The sequence below is a fragment of the Microtus oregoni genome, unplaced genomic scaffold, assembly GCF_018167655.1.
Source record: "Microtus oregoni isolate MIOR12 unplaced genomic scaffold, Mior012 000007F_ref0000211, whole genome shotgun sequence".
Lineage (NCBI taxonomy): Eukaryota > Metazoa > Chordata > Mammalia > Rodentia > Cricetidae > Microtus > Microtus oregoni.
Genome location: NW_024543066.1, coordinates 9,976,687 through 9,990,867, shown reverse-complemented (window position 1 = coordinate 9,990,867; position 14,181 = coordinate 9,976,687). Strand labels below are relative to the sequence as shown.

The 14,181-nt window shown below is 45.1% G+C and overlaps 1 protein-coding gene across 2 annotated transcripts in view; it reads right to left on the bottom strand.

Annotated features, from left to right (window-relative positions):
- The window catches only part of Tet1 (tet methylcytosine dioxygenase 1), a 43,153-nt gene that overhangs the window by 15,301 nt on the left and 13,671 nt on the right, over positions 1-14,181 (bottom strand). For both annotated transcript variants that reach the window (XM_041656301.1, XM_041656302.1), the window contains exon 5: positions 1,893-4,047. In XM_041656301.1, the coding sequence (XP_041512235.1) occupies positions 1,893-4,047 (2,155 nt within the window). The remainder of the gene's footprint in view (positions 1-1,892; positions 4,048-14,181) is intronic.

The following is a 14,181-nucleotide window of genomic DNA, read 5'->3' as shown; positions in this document are numbered from 1 at the left end:
CATGCATGCAAAAGCCTGTGAAGGATGAAGGTTCTGAGCCTCCATGTGGGTGCTGGGAATTGAACCTGGGTCCTCTGGAAGAACAGGGATGTTTCTGCCCATAGCGACATTTGGCAATGATTGGGGTGTGTGTATGCAGTGTGGCTTCCATCTAATATAAAGGGACCCGGAATAACATGAAATCAAGCATGTCAGGACAGTCCCTGCTTAGGTCTAACATGTCAAAACTGCTAAGTGGGACAAGCACCGATCTGAAAATGGCCTACTTTTTGAGTGTTTTAATACTATCCTGAAAACAAGATGCTCACTTACAATGATGCTACTGAGATGACTGTGTTTAAGAACACGGCATCACTTAGAACAGTGCCTCTCAACCTTCCCAATGCTGAGGCCTCTATAGTTTCTCATGTACATGAGGCTGGGGTGAGCGATGCAAAGCTGATATTTATGGTGGCCAAAGGTCAGTCACCCTGCCAAGGGGTTGAGAATCACTGACTTAAAAAAAAAAGTCACGGCACTCAATCTCCATCAGTGTGCTGTCAGGCCTGCCAAACCCGATAACCACGAACTCAGGAAACCCAGAAAAGTACTTCACGGCAGGTGGACTAGCTCAAACAGTCCTGATTCACACCTATCGCTCTCTATGCAGTCCGGTGCTTGCCTTGAACTTGCTAAGAAGCCAAAGAAGATTCTCCCACCACTGCCTCCTGGATGGACAGTGACTAGTCAGGGTACAAGGTAAACTTTCATGTCTCCTACATGAGACAATTTTTCAAGAAAGAATGATCTGTAATTGTGACACCAGTGGAGACTGATGTCTTAGAAACAGGGCCATTTTGTTTCAGAGAAAGAAAAAGCCATCTGTGCCAGCAAACACCTTGAATTGCAACATCCAGGAAGCAGAGACTTGTGTATCCTCCTAAGCCTGAGGAAAAGCTTTCTTTTTCCCTTTAATGTTATGTATGTGAATGTTTTCCCTGTATGAATATATGCATGTGTGTGTACCAAGTGTATGGCAATTACTCCAGGAGGTCAGAAGAGGGCACTGGGTTTCCTGGAAACAGTTGTGGATGTGTGACCCACCGCATCTGCGCTGGGGACTGAACCTAGGTTGCCTGCGAGAACGCTTCTGAAACATTTCTTCCAGCTCTTCCAGCTTTTAAAATCTTTGTCTGTGCATGTGACTGCAGTGCCCAGTAGAGGATGCAGTTAGGATCTCCTGAAGGTGGAGTCACAGATGGTGTGGGAACCACTGCCTGCCTGGCTGACTCATTTCTTTAGCCCTATTTGTTTTGTTTTGTTGTGACAAGTTCCTATTAGACAGCCCAGGCTTGTCTGGCAGGAAGTGATGGCCCTTAATCCCAGCACTCAGGAGGCAGAGGCTGGCAGATCTGAGTTTGAGGCCAGCCTGGTCTAATAGAACAGAGAAGCCCTATCTCAAACCCCCTCCCCCCCCCAAAAAAAAATTGCTTCCTAGTAAAACCCAGTTTCCTCAGCACCAACCAGAAAACATCCATCATGGCTTCTGGGCACAGAACTTGGGGTCCAGGCGTGTGCAAGTACTGAGATATTTTTGGCTATCTACAACCATACTTGTTTTTACATTCTATATATGCACATTCGGTTTTTCACAAGAAAAAGCTATCAAATTAAATACTTGTAGGTTGAAGTCTATATATTTAAACAAATATTTTAACATTGAAATCCATTCTTTGTCATGAAAATGAACTACTTTAATCCTATTCTTCACTTGAAAAAGTTTACTTTTCCCAGCTGAAACTTCCTTTTCTCTAAGGAGAATAGAAAAACAGGAACAGAATTCCTTAGAGCATCTTAGCTAGACTACAAAGATGAATTAGAAAGCAAACAGGCACACCGCAACAATCACGTACCATTACAGTCACAGGTTGGCTCTTCTGTCTCATTCACTTCGGGTTGCAAGAATTTTGCAGGGTCTCTAAGGTATTTCTTGATGTGCTCAAAAAACTCCATCTGGACACTGTGTGTGGCGGAGTCACTCCGTGGTCCATGGCTTGGTGCTTGCGCTTCTGGCTTCGCATTCACACCTGCCATTCCGTTGGAACCCGACACGTTCCCTTTCCTGAGGATGGATGCTGGGTCTGGCAAGGGTGACTCAGGAGAGGTACCAGGCAACGTCGGTGGTATCGGATGCACCAGGTTCTCTTGAGCGCCTAGTTGTAACTGTGTTTGAGCAGCACCAGGCATCATGTTAGCACACTGGTTGGACTGAGGGGAGGGCTGAGGCAGAGGGTGAGCTTTCTCACTGCTATTCACTGAGGACTGTACCTGAGAATTATCTACCGGCTCTGCAATTGCCTGCCCGCTGGATTCTGTCTTGATTTGGCATGTTGGTAGAGCATCTGGTGGCTCGACTTTAACATTCTCCTTTGCCAGTTCAGATTGTCTTGTAAATTTTATCTGACGGAGAGGAAGAAATGTCATATAGGGTTGTAAGGGTATGTTATTCTGAGCTATTGGTTTCAATTTCTGGGAAAAGATAGCAGGGTTTCCAAACATGTTAGGAACACTGTGTGGACCAGACTGGCCAAATCTTTGAAATTTGGATGATATCCAAATGTCATGCATATTACTATATTGAGTTGCAAGTTGCTCTTGCTTCTGATCGTTTTCTTGAGAGCTAGGGAGAGGAGGTTCCTTTTTCCGCTTGTCTGTTTTGGGGGTTTGTTTTGCTTTCTTCTGGGTCTTGTTCTTTGGCTTTGCTGGTGGTACACTAGGTTTGTTTTGTATACTCGATGCTGGTTTCTCTTGTGCCATGCCTTTCTCCTGACTAGGTTTCTGCTGTGTATTCTTTGCAGCAAGGCTCCCTGGTGTACTTCCGGCATTCTTGACGTCTGGGTTTATGTGATTGTAATTAATTGTAGATGCAAGCTGGGTTAATTGGGCTGCAACATCTTCTTCAATTTGACTGTAGGGCACATCCTGGCATGGTGGCTCATACTGGGAATTCAACTTTTGGTCGCCGTTTAGTGCCTGACTGCAGTCTTCTGGATTATGACTTTCTACTGGCAATGGATATAAATTCTTAGAACTATCAAGGGTAGGTTTGTCTCCAGCTGTAAGTGAATCTGAATCTTCAAGTGTTTGGTTAGTAGCTGAACTATCCGGCAACTTGAACTCTGTGTTCTGGTGCTGAAGACACTTTATGTTTGTGTCTTGGAGGTCTTCTCTCACAGAATTAAGGATAGCCTTGCAATTGTCAAGCAGACTAGCTGTCCTCTGATCTGTTTCTTCACCCTTCTCTGGCTTTGATGGAGAGGAATTCTCGGATGGAGCTTCTGAAAGCTGCGTAAGGGCTTCAATGGCTACCACTTGTTCCAGGGTGAGTCTCCTGTCTTTCATTAGTGATAGAAGGCTTGGCTGAACTGGAGAGTCATCTTTAGGGTCTTTACTAGGTATCTTCTCGGGACTTTGGGGTTGACAGCCAGAGCTGTGTGTCTTAGGACGATCCTTAGGGATGGTGGAGGCTGCAGCAGATTGGCAGTTCAAGCCAGGCTTCTGGAAGAACAAAGTGTCGCTCGACCCCTTGAGATGATCACAGCTCCTATCGGAAGCGACAGAGTTCATGGCATCCTTGCCGTTGGAGGGGCCAGGCAGCAATTTAGAGGAACTATTTCCTAGCACCTTGCTAATTTCTTCAAGATCCAATTTGTTGATTGGAAGGTTTGTGTCCGTAGGTAAACAGTACACATTTTTCATGCCGTTTCTCATGGCCTGAGGAAACATCGGGGAAGGCTGGCTTTGTTGCTTGTCATCTTCAGAGGACTGGGGCTTTCCAACCTCAGTTAAATTTGTATCGAGGTCTCCCTTGACTTGACTCTCTCGGCTTGATTTCTTGTTTGGTGTCCAATTCTCCACCTCGATTCCTGTCATGCTCTCTGCATTCTTCCCTACATTTTCAAGGGGCTGTGAATTCAAATCCAATCTCTGCTCTTCCCCATGGCCACATTGACTGTCTTCCATGGACTCTGATTTGGGGCCATTTACTGGTTTGTTGTTATTGTCTCTCTGTAAAGTAAGCACAGAAATTTCTCCCATTAGCTGCTGAAATAAGACAACTGCTTCAGCCGGGCGGTGGTGGCGCACGCCTTTAATCCCAGCACTCGGGAGGCAGAGGCAGGCGGATCTCTGTGAGTTCGAGACCAGCCTGGTCTACAAGAGCTAGTTCCAGGACAGGCTCCAAAACCACAGAGAAACCCTGTCTCGAAAAACCAAAAAAAAAAAAAAAAAAAAAAAAGACAACTGCTTCAGTCCTTGGTTCACAGACTCTTGCTATGCACCCAAGCAGGCTCGGTGTCAGTACAGGGACTACAGGTGAGGACACTTAAAATGAGCTTAGAGACATGGCTTCAGTAGCATGCGTTACGTCCTAATCTTCCTCCACACACCCATCCCTGTCCCATGTAAACCACAGTTCCCTCCTGTAACTCCAAGGAGGCAGAGGCATGTAAACCTGTATTTGGTCTATGACCTGTAGGCTGGCCAGGGCTATATAGAGTGACTCAGCCAATCAAAAGTAGTAATACACCTGTTCAGATGTGTGGTTGAATTCAATACCCAGCATCACAAAGGATTGGGGGAGGGGACATTTGTGATGCAAAGCTGAAGTGCACAGCATATTGAATTTTCCCTGTGACCCCATCACAAAATGAACAATTTGTCAAAATCTGTTGAAAGATGGAACTGTTATCATATGCATAAGTTCTTTCTCTCTCACCTACCTTCTAATACACACACACACAGTATGAAAGGATAGAAATGAGTCACGACTTCATGCACTATACCCTAGGGAGCGATTGCCTGGCATTTCTTCCTCAACCCTCAGGCACTGGATTACCTGCCCTGAAATGATTATCACCCTGGTATAGTTGCTCACATCTTATGCTCTTCCAGGACCCACATCTCAAAACAGCAAGCACTTAAAAAAAATTAAATAACCCACGTATGCACCACCAGGGGCTGGCTCAGTGCTGATTTCATTGCTGATCTGGGTTTGGTTCCTGACATCCACACCTGAAAGCTTCCAACTGCCTACAACTCCAGTCCTGGGAGATCTAGTGCCCTCTTCTGTGTGTACAACAAAGTCACACACACACACACACACACACACACTCATACTCAACCACACTAGATATCCAGGGGGGTGTTGGTGCATACCCCTGTACTTCAGGTGTTCAACACGTCCAGTGCATCTGCAAATCTCTAAAGTCACCTTGAACCAAAACCGTGGGAAGCCTCGGGTCTGACCCACCTTTATTACTGTGTGCCTGCGCAGAAGACTGTCACATGCAGAAGCATTATTGGGCAAGGTTCGAGGCTGAGTAAGTTAGCAGGGAGCCAGCTGAGAAGACTACATATATTCCAACTGTGAGCACCACTATGGCAGAGAAAGGCTAGCTCTCTCTCAAACTACGCCATCCTGTGCAATCTAATGACAAATGTGGTGGAGCAGAGACCTTGGGACTATTTCCTAGTTCCATCAAAAATTAACAGCACAGTCAGGTATGGTGTCCCAGACCTTGAATATTAGTAAGAGAGGCAGAAGCAGGTGCCTTTCTCAGAGGCCAGCCTTGTTCTAGACCCTTGTCCACCAGCGATGAAGATCACTGATCTTGTTCCTACCTCAAGAGCTGGAACTTTCAGTGCAGACCATGGGGAGGGTAACTAATTTCAGAGAAGATATATGATAGACGCTTAAGGAAAATTATCCGCCTTCTCTGGTTTCTTTCCAAAAAATAAAAATCCTAAGGTCTAGTGTGGTGGTTCCCGCGTATAAATGCAATGAGGAGGGTGAGGAGCGCTCTGCTACATAGTGAACTTCAGGCCAATGAAACCCCATATAGGCCACACCTTTTCTCAAACAAATTCAACTGTCCTTCTTAGCCAACCCCAGGAGTCTGTACCAGGAGGAGGGCAACTCAAGGCAGCTTACTTTAAGAAAAATTTAAGAATGGGGGGGGGGCAGGAGGAAGGATGGGAGGGAGAACAGTGGTTGGAATGTAAAATAAAGAAAATTAAAAAAAAACCGAAAATATACAAAAAGAAAAATTTAAGCTGAGAAAAAAAGTCCCCTTATTGGAAGGGATTCCAAGGGAGAAACATGCGAAACCCCACTCGTTTACAAGCTACAAACAGACCCCAGAATTTTAAAATAGCTAAGCAAATTCCAGAACAGAAAGTCTTAAGGTGGTAGTCTACACACAACTGTGAGGCAGGTGACAGCTCTCATCTCTAATCCTGACTTTCTTGAAGGAGAAGCAGAAGCAGGAGGCTGGTGCAAGCAAGGTTACTCAGGGCTTGTGGGTGAAATAAATCCCCTCCCTCTGACTGTCCAGGAAAAGGCTTTGCTTACCCGGTTGACCTTGAACTCAGAGATCCACAGCCTAAAGGAGGTGCCAGATTTGAAGTCCTTTCTTTAGCCTAATCCCAGCATGGTGGCATGCACCTGTAGCCAGAACACTTCGGAGACAGAGATAAAGGCAGCCTCCAGTAAGAGACCACCAAGTCTATGAAGATTCCCAGACCAACCAAACATCAAGAGTTCATCTCAAAAAAGAGCAAAGAGCAAAGTGCCGGGCGGTGGTGGCGCACGCCTTTAATCCCAGCACTCGCGAGGCAGAGGCAGGCGGATCTCTGTGAGTTCGAGACCAGCCTGGTCTACAAGAGCTAGCTCCAGGACAGGCTACAGAGAAACCCTGTCTCAAAAAACCAAAAAATAGCTAAGAGACTCAGGTTGTTGAGGTCTGCCTGTTATCTGGCCAGGAGTGTTACAGAAAACCCTGCCTCAAGAAATCCAAGCACACACTGGGTTAAGAATTAAAATGCTGTAGCTGTGCTTAGAATGACCAAAGGCAAAATCTGCCAGGTCCCACTTAGGCTGCCCAGCAACTGAAACTCATTCATTACTGCTGGGGGACAGTCGTAAGTGCCATGACTCAGCAACTCCACTGCCATTTCTCCAGGAAAATGAGAGCACTCGCTCGGTCCCTCTGCACTGAAAACCGTGAATAAAAATCTTCACAATGGGTTTCTTCATGGTAGGGAAAGAGACAATTCAAGTGTCAAACAGAGAGACATGGACAAACACAACATAGTATACTTAACAATACAACACTACTCAGGAACAAAGTACCATAGTGAATGGCAGAAACAGTCAGGGCCCCACTTCAATGAGAAAGACGTCAAGAAGTATTTTTTAAAATATGACACCCAGGGCTGGAGAGATGGCAGAAAGCCGTCTGTAACTACAGTCCAAGAGACATCACCTTTAGACCCCTAAAGGCACCAAGCCACACGTGTGGCACAGACTGAAGGCAACAGCCAGACATGCCGGCACATGTTTTATCCTCAGCCCTCTGAAGGCAGAGGCAGGCAGCTCTGAGTCTAACAACGCCCCGCCCCCATCCCCACAAACACAAACCAGAAGGTAAATGGCATAAAATGCAATTTAAAAACCTGATTCAGATGTAAGGTGTGGTGGTGAACACTTGTGTTCCCCTCCGAATTCAGATGGCATTGGCTCCCCACGAACTGGAATTAAAGGTGGTTGTGAGCCGGCTGACATTATGCATACCGAGAATGCAGCAGGAAGTGCTCTTAACCACATCTTTCTAGTCCTGTGTGGTTTCTTTTTGAGTCTTGCCATATACCTCAAGCTGTTTGATTTTCCATCTGTCCCATCCTTCCAACTGGTGGGAGGAGCTTAAGAAAAAGACTGAGCGTGCCTATAATGTCAGCAACCAGGAGGCAAGGTAAAGAAGTCCACCTAGGCTACCCGAGACCCTACCTCAAAACCAAGAACACTGACTGGTACATCAGGTATCCTGGCTAATACCTATAATCTCACTACCTGGGAGTTGAAGGCCACGATGATTGCCAAGTTTGAGGGACAGCCTAGGCTGTGTGGGCTAGAGAGAACATGTTGAAACATCAAAAACACTACTCATTTACTGGTCCACTTAATTGCGGGAAGAGCGGAGACATTAGTGCTGATGGAGGGCTTTGAACAAAGCCTTGTTGGGACAATGATGTTAAAACTGCACATTATTTACAACCTGGTGTTAACTATATGTAATGTTCAAGAAAAAATATATCCAGCTATAACTTGACAATTAAAATTCAAATAGGAATGACATGAAAATGAATGCATACATACAGATGTATGAAACAGATACATCTTTTTGAAAATTGCCATACTCTGTTGAGTTCAAGGCCAACCTGTTCTACAGAGCTCCAGGACAAGCTCAAAAAAAAAAAAATATCTAGGGCTGGAGAAATGGCTCAGCGGTTAAGGGCATTGCCTGCTCTTCCAAAGGTCTTGAGTTCAATTCCCAGCAACCACATGGTGGCTCACAACCATCTGTGGTGAGGCCTGCAGGAAGAATACTGTATACTTAATAAACAAATAAATATTTAAAAAAATATCTAGAATTACAAGAAGATGCAACCACACCACGCCAAGTGTTCCTTTAGCCTGGTGTGTAATCCTTGAATGAGGGAAAGCAGGATGGTCATAAATTCAAGTACCAACTTTAGATCCGTTCTTCCAGAGGCTGAGACAGGAGAATCAGAAATTCCAGGCCCCAGGGCCAGGGTGGATTTCCTGAAGACAAACAAAGGAACCAAAGAAAAAAGGACCCTTTTCTCTAGATTCAAGAACCAAAGACGCAAACTCTTACCAGCTGTGGGGGCGTGGGCCTGAGACATTTAGTAGTATGTTTGTGCACACCTTTAATCCCTCCCGGCAGTTGGAGGCAGGTCACCAGCCTACATAGTGAGTTCCAGAAGAGCCAGAGCCAAACAGTGAGACCCTGCAGATATTAAACTACACTGATTGCCATTACCTGAGGACGCTTTTCCTGTAGAACCCAAGGCCTTGCCAGGGAGTGCTATCACTGTGGTAATTAGCCAGGCAACCCCTTAGCAAACCAATACCGTTCTCAGAGGGGTCCTAAGGTGCTTGTTTCCTTCATCTGCCTGAGGAAGGCTTCAAGAAATACTTCCTTTGGTATCTTGACTAGAGGCAAATCTTTCCCTCAGAGCTACCACCACCAAGGTCTGGAGAAGTCAGGCTGAGGGGTTTGAAATCCCATTTTCCGAGGTGGGATTGGGAGTCAGATAAGGAAGGTGAGAGCAAGGAGCAGTTGTGAGAAGCAGATAAAGGAAGAATGTCTAGGTTGCCACTGTGCTTAACCAACTGAAGCTTCATTGTTTGCCTTACAGTCATCTGGAAATTAACTAGAGCCGCAAGCTGAGTGAGTGACTCACGCCTGCTAATTCCAGGTTTAGAGGCTGTAGCAGGAGAGGTGTGAGCAGATGGAGGCCAGCATGGCCTCTGACCCCGTCTCCAAAATAAATGTTGCCAGGTATGGTGGCACATGCCTCCAAACCTAGGCAGATCTCTGGTTCTGGTTCTGAGTTCCTGTCCCAAACAGATAATATGAATGTGTCTAGATATCATTCTACCACCGAGCTAAAACCATACCATGAGCTACTCTTAAAAACTGAAGGTTTTTGCCATTTTTATGCCTTGTATCTTGTCTCCTGCCCCCCGTTATGGCTGTTTGAATTTCCTTACAGCTCAGAAAGACCTTACCCACCGGCAGGAATAACACGACATCAAAGAGCAAAATAAATCTAGTGCGATGGTTTAGTGGATCACGGTTCCTGATGGTTCTAAAACAGCCGGCTTATGTTTAGTCCCTGGGCCCTACATAATAGAGGACTCAACCCTTGGCGTCCATGTGAACACAAATTCAGTCTAGGAGAGGGCAGGCACAAGAATTGCTGGAATTGAGAGAAATACTGGAATGTCCCAGATAGCAAGGATGTCCTTTATCACCTGATAACAATGAAAATAATTTCACTGAGCTAAGCGGTGGTGGCACACACCTTTAATCCCAACCCTAGGGAGGCGGAGGCAGCCTGGTCTACAGAGTGAGTTCTAGGACAGCCAGGATTATTACAGAGAAACCCTTTCTAGAAAAAAACAAAAGACAACAATAATTCCATCACTGAAGAGCATTCCAAGCTGTGTGTGTTGGGGCACACTTCTAATCTTAGCAATAGAGTGGCCAAGGCAGAAGGATTGTGGGTGCGAGAGGAGCCTCAGCTACTAGGACTGGCTGGACTATATGAGACAACACGGATGCTTCAGAAACTGATACCCACAAGGTGGCACACGGCCAATCCCCACAAATAAATGTAATTTTAAAAAGTTTAAATACTATAGATATTACAATTTGAACATGAATTAAAGCCAATAGAGTAAGTGCTTAACAAATATTTAATGAAATTATGTCTCACAGTTGAATTATTATAACTATGTGGGGGATGCTAAGGAAGGTGACCTCAGGTATCATGAACTACCAGAACAAACCCAGCGGCTGGGAGCCGGCTGAGATCCTAAGGTGCTTGTTGTGCAAGCATGTCTGAAACAATAGCTCCAGGAGACATGTGGCTTGGAGACAGCCTGACTCTTCGAGCTCACTGGCTGGCCAGCCTAGCCAATCTGGGAGCTCCAGGTTCAATGCCACGAAAAGTGGAGGGGGGGATTGGGAAGAATAAGGCACTGAACTGACTTCTGGGCTACACACACACACACACACGTTTTTTTTGTGGACCAGAAAGAAATGACAGCTCTTTTCTTGTTTTGGAAGGGTCTGAATGAAGATTTCCTGCAGCTCATTTACCCCACTTGCCTTGTATCTACTCCAAATATGCAAGATTCCTAGAAATCACAGGATGGACACAGAGTGGTTTTGAGCCTGGCTAGCCATATTCTCAGGTTGCCAGGCTGGTCTCCACCTCAAGGCAATCATTTGTTCTTAGCCTCGCCAATGCTGGGGCACAGGTGCAAGCCAACACAGTTGGACCTGCATCAGGTTAGAACCGCTCACATCGCAGAGATGAACAAATGGTTACACATGGGCTGCCTGAGTGAGAATTGAGCCCTGAAATTGGTCTGCTCATTTCTAGGCAAAATGGTTTGCTGCAGTTCTAGGTATGAAAACCAGAAGCCCCGTGTGTACCTGTGAATGAATCTTCCTGCATAGCAAAGGCTTTGTCTGTGCCAGGCTGACCACACTGAACTAACTCTCTCTCTCTCTCTCTCTCTCACACACACACACACACACACACTTTCTGTGTTGAAAGTATTCTGTCCTTGCCTTGCCGTGTGTGTGTGTGTGTGTGTGTGTGTGTGTGTGTGTGTGTGTCACGGGGTCTCATATAATCCAGACCAGCCTAGACCTGGCACCTGCTGTTTCTGCCTCCACCTTCTGAGTGGTGGATGCAAGTGTTAGGATTGCAGGTTGTGAGGCTGGGAATGCAATAAGCATTCTTGAGACTGAATTACATCCCTAGGAAACTCTAAGGTCACTCAGGTCTCAACTATGTAGAGCAGGCTGGCTAATTGTTACTGCAGGATTCTGTTTAGATAGACCAGGTTGGCCTCACTCAGTGATCTGCCTGCTTCTACCCACTGAATGCAGGGATTAAAGGACAGTGTCATCCTGCACCTCCAAACCCCCCTTTTCCCAACACCCCCTTTACTCTGCCACCTTATGTAAATAATGAGCCAGGCAGTGGTGGCACACACCTTTAATCCCAGAACTCCAGAGGCAGGTGGATCTCTGAGAGTTCAAGATTAGCCTGGTCTATGAGAGCTAGTCCAAGGACAGCTAGGACAAAGAGACCTGTCTGGTTTAACATTGGGCTGCAGAGATGGCTCAATGCTTACGAGCACTGGGTTCAATTCCAGCACCTATGGGAATTTACAACTGACTGTAACTCTAGTAACAGAGGATCCACAGACACACATGCAAGCAAAACAAACAGAAAATTAAAATTAAAAAAAGAGCCTCATGCCGGGCGGTGGTGGCACACGCCTTTAATCCCAGCACTCTTAGGTGGCAGAGACAGGTGGATCTTTGTGAAGCTCAAGGCCTTTCTGGTCTACAGAGTTAGTTCCAGGACAGCCAAGGCTACACAAAAGAACCCCTATCTATAAAAATGAAAAACAAAAAAACAAAAAACCACCAAACAATTGTACTTATGAGAAATCCTTCACTATTCTATTGTAATTTATAGTAGATAAAAACGTATCAAAATTATAAAGCGTTTCAAAATGAAAAGGCACCAAGTCTATGTAATATCCCTAGAATACATGGTAACAATCAACAAGTGAAGGAAATGGTGTCTCACAGTTACAACTAAATGTTCTGGTAGCCACCCGCATCCTGTGTCAGAATACTGTGAAACAAACCCTAAAAAGCACCAAGCCTTACTTCCAAATACTGAGCACAACTTATAACTCACTTGCTTAAGCTTTTGGCTTGCCTTTCCTTGTTAGGCTTTTATCTCCAAGATGTAGCAGGAAACACATTGCAGTGTGTGTGTGTGTGTGTGTGTGTGTGTGTGTGTGTGTATACACTACAAACACACCATTATGGCCCCATTCTTTTGTATATATTCATTATTCAGAAAGAAACCTTTATGGAACATTCAAATGAGGCAATATTCTGAAAATTGTGCCATGAAACCATGCTTTCATGCACGCATAGATACATGTTACACGCTATTGTTTTTTTTTCTTTTTTTTAATATTTATTTATTATGCATACAATATTCTGTCTGTGTGTATGTCTGCCGGCCAGAAGAGGGCACCAGACCTCATTACAGATGGTTGTGAGCCACCATGTGGTTGCTGGGAATTGAACTCAGGACCTTTGGAAGAGCAGGCAATGCTCTTAACCACTGAGCCATTTCTCCAGCCCTGTTACACGCTATTGTGACACAGGCCCAATGTCCTCTCCATCCCAGACCCCTATCGTGTCTCTCCTTTATCAGCATCATCAAGGAAGGTTGATACAAGATCACTTTAGAAGCTGCTTCTGAAGACAGTTTCCTGGTTTTAATATCAATGGACATTTCAAATAATGGGAGTACTTCAATAATATTTTATAACCAGATACTAGGAAAATATCCCCTGGTGACGAAGGAAGAGGACCCACTTGGTTTGAGACGGCTTTAGACTTACAGGTGAGAACACTACCATAGGCTTGACTTCCGCCAAACTCACTACTTCCATAATAGTGGTTTTGGTCCAAAAGCAAAAAAAGTTAGAACAAGGCATTGGTGACTCAGACCTTTAATCCCAGCACTCAGGAGGCAGAGTCAGGAAATCCAATCTACGTAATGAGGCCTTGTCTCAAGAGAAAAATAAAAATATAAAAAAAAAACATATAAAAAAAAACATATATGGAAAAAAAAGATCAGAAAATCAGCCATTTGCCCCATCCATTATGGTGGGTGACCTGGCCATATGAAGGACTAAGGGCTCAGAGTGAAGCCCAGGGAAACAGGTCGTTGGCATAATGCCACCTGAGAGGTGGCCAATCCCATCTGCAGAGTCCCACTGAGCCCCTGAACAGGGGTCACTCAAATAGAACCTGAGATACACTACCCCTAAATCCTGCATCTCCTGCCAAAGAACACATGAGTTAAGGCTGTTTCCTATAAATGCAACAAATGGATTTCATTTCCATCGATGTGCATACATATACACAGGACAGGACATGTTTTGAATAAGATCAAAATCACTGTACAAGACATTTTTAAAATAAAATAAGAAGTCCCATCACTCAGGAAGCAGAGGCAGGAAGATCCTGGTCTACATATGCCACTGGTTACAGGCCACTAGGGCTGAGAAAATTCTCCATAAAGAACAGAAAATCCAAAGGAGCCGGGCGGTGGTGGCGCACGCCTTATATCCCAGCCCTTGGGAGGCAGAGGCAGGCGGAGCTCTGAGTTTGAGACCAGCCTGGTCTACAAGAGCTAGTTCCAGGACAGGCTCCAAAACCACAGAGAAACCCTGTCTCGAAAAAAAAAAAGAAAAGAAAATCCAAAGGAAAAAAAAAACTTTTTAAACCCCAACATTAAGCACATTCAGGTTAGCCAGAAATATTGGCCCATGTTGGAAATTCTAGCATTCAGAATTCTGAGACAAGATCTGGGGTTTGAGGTGAGTGTGGGCAACACAGCAACTTCCATGCCACCTGTGCTACCTGAGAGTCTAGCATAAAGAAAAAAAATTATATATATATATATATATATATATATGTACAAAAACAACAGTAAAAA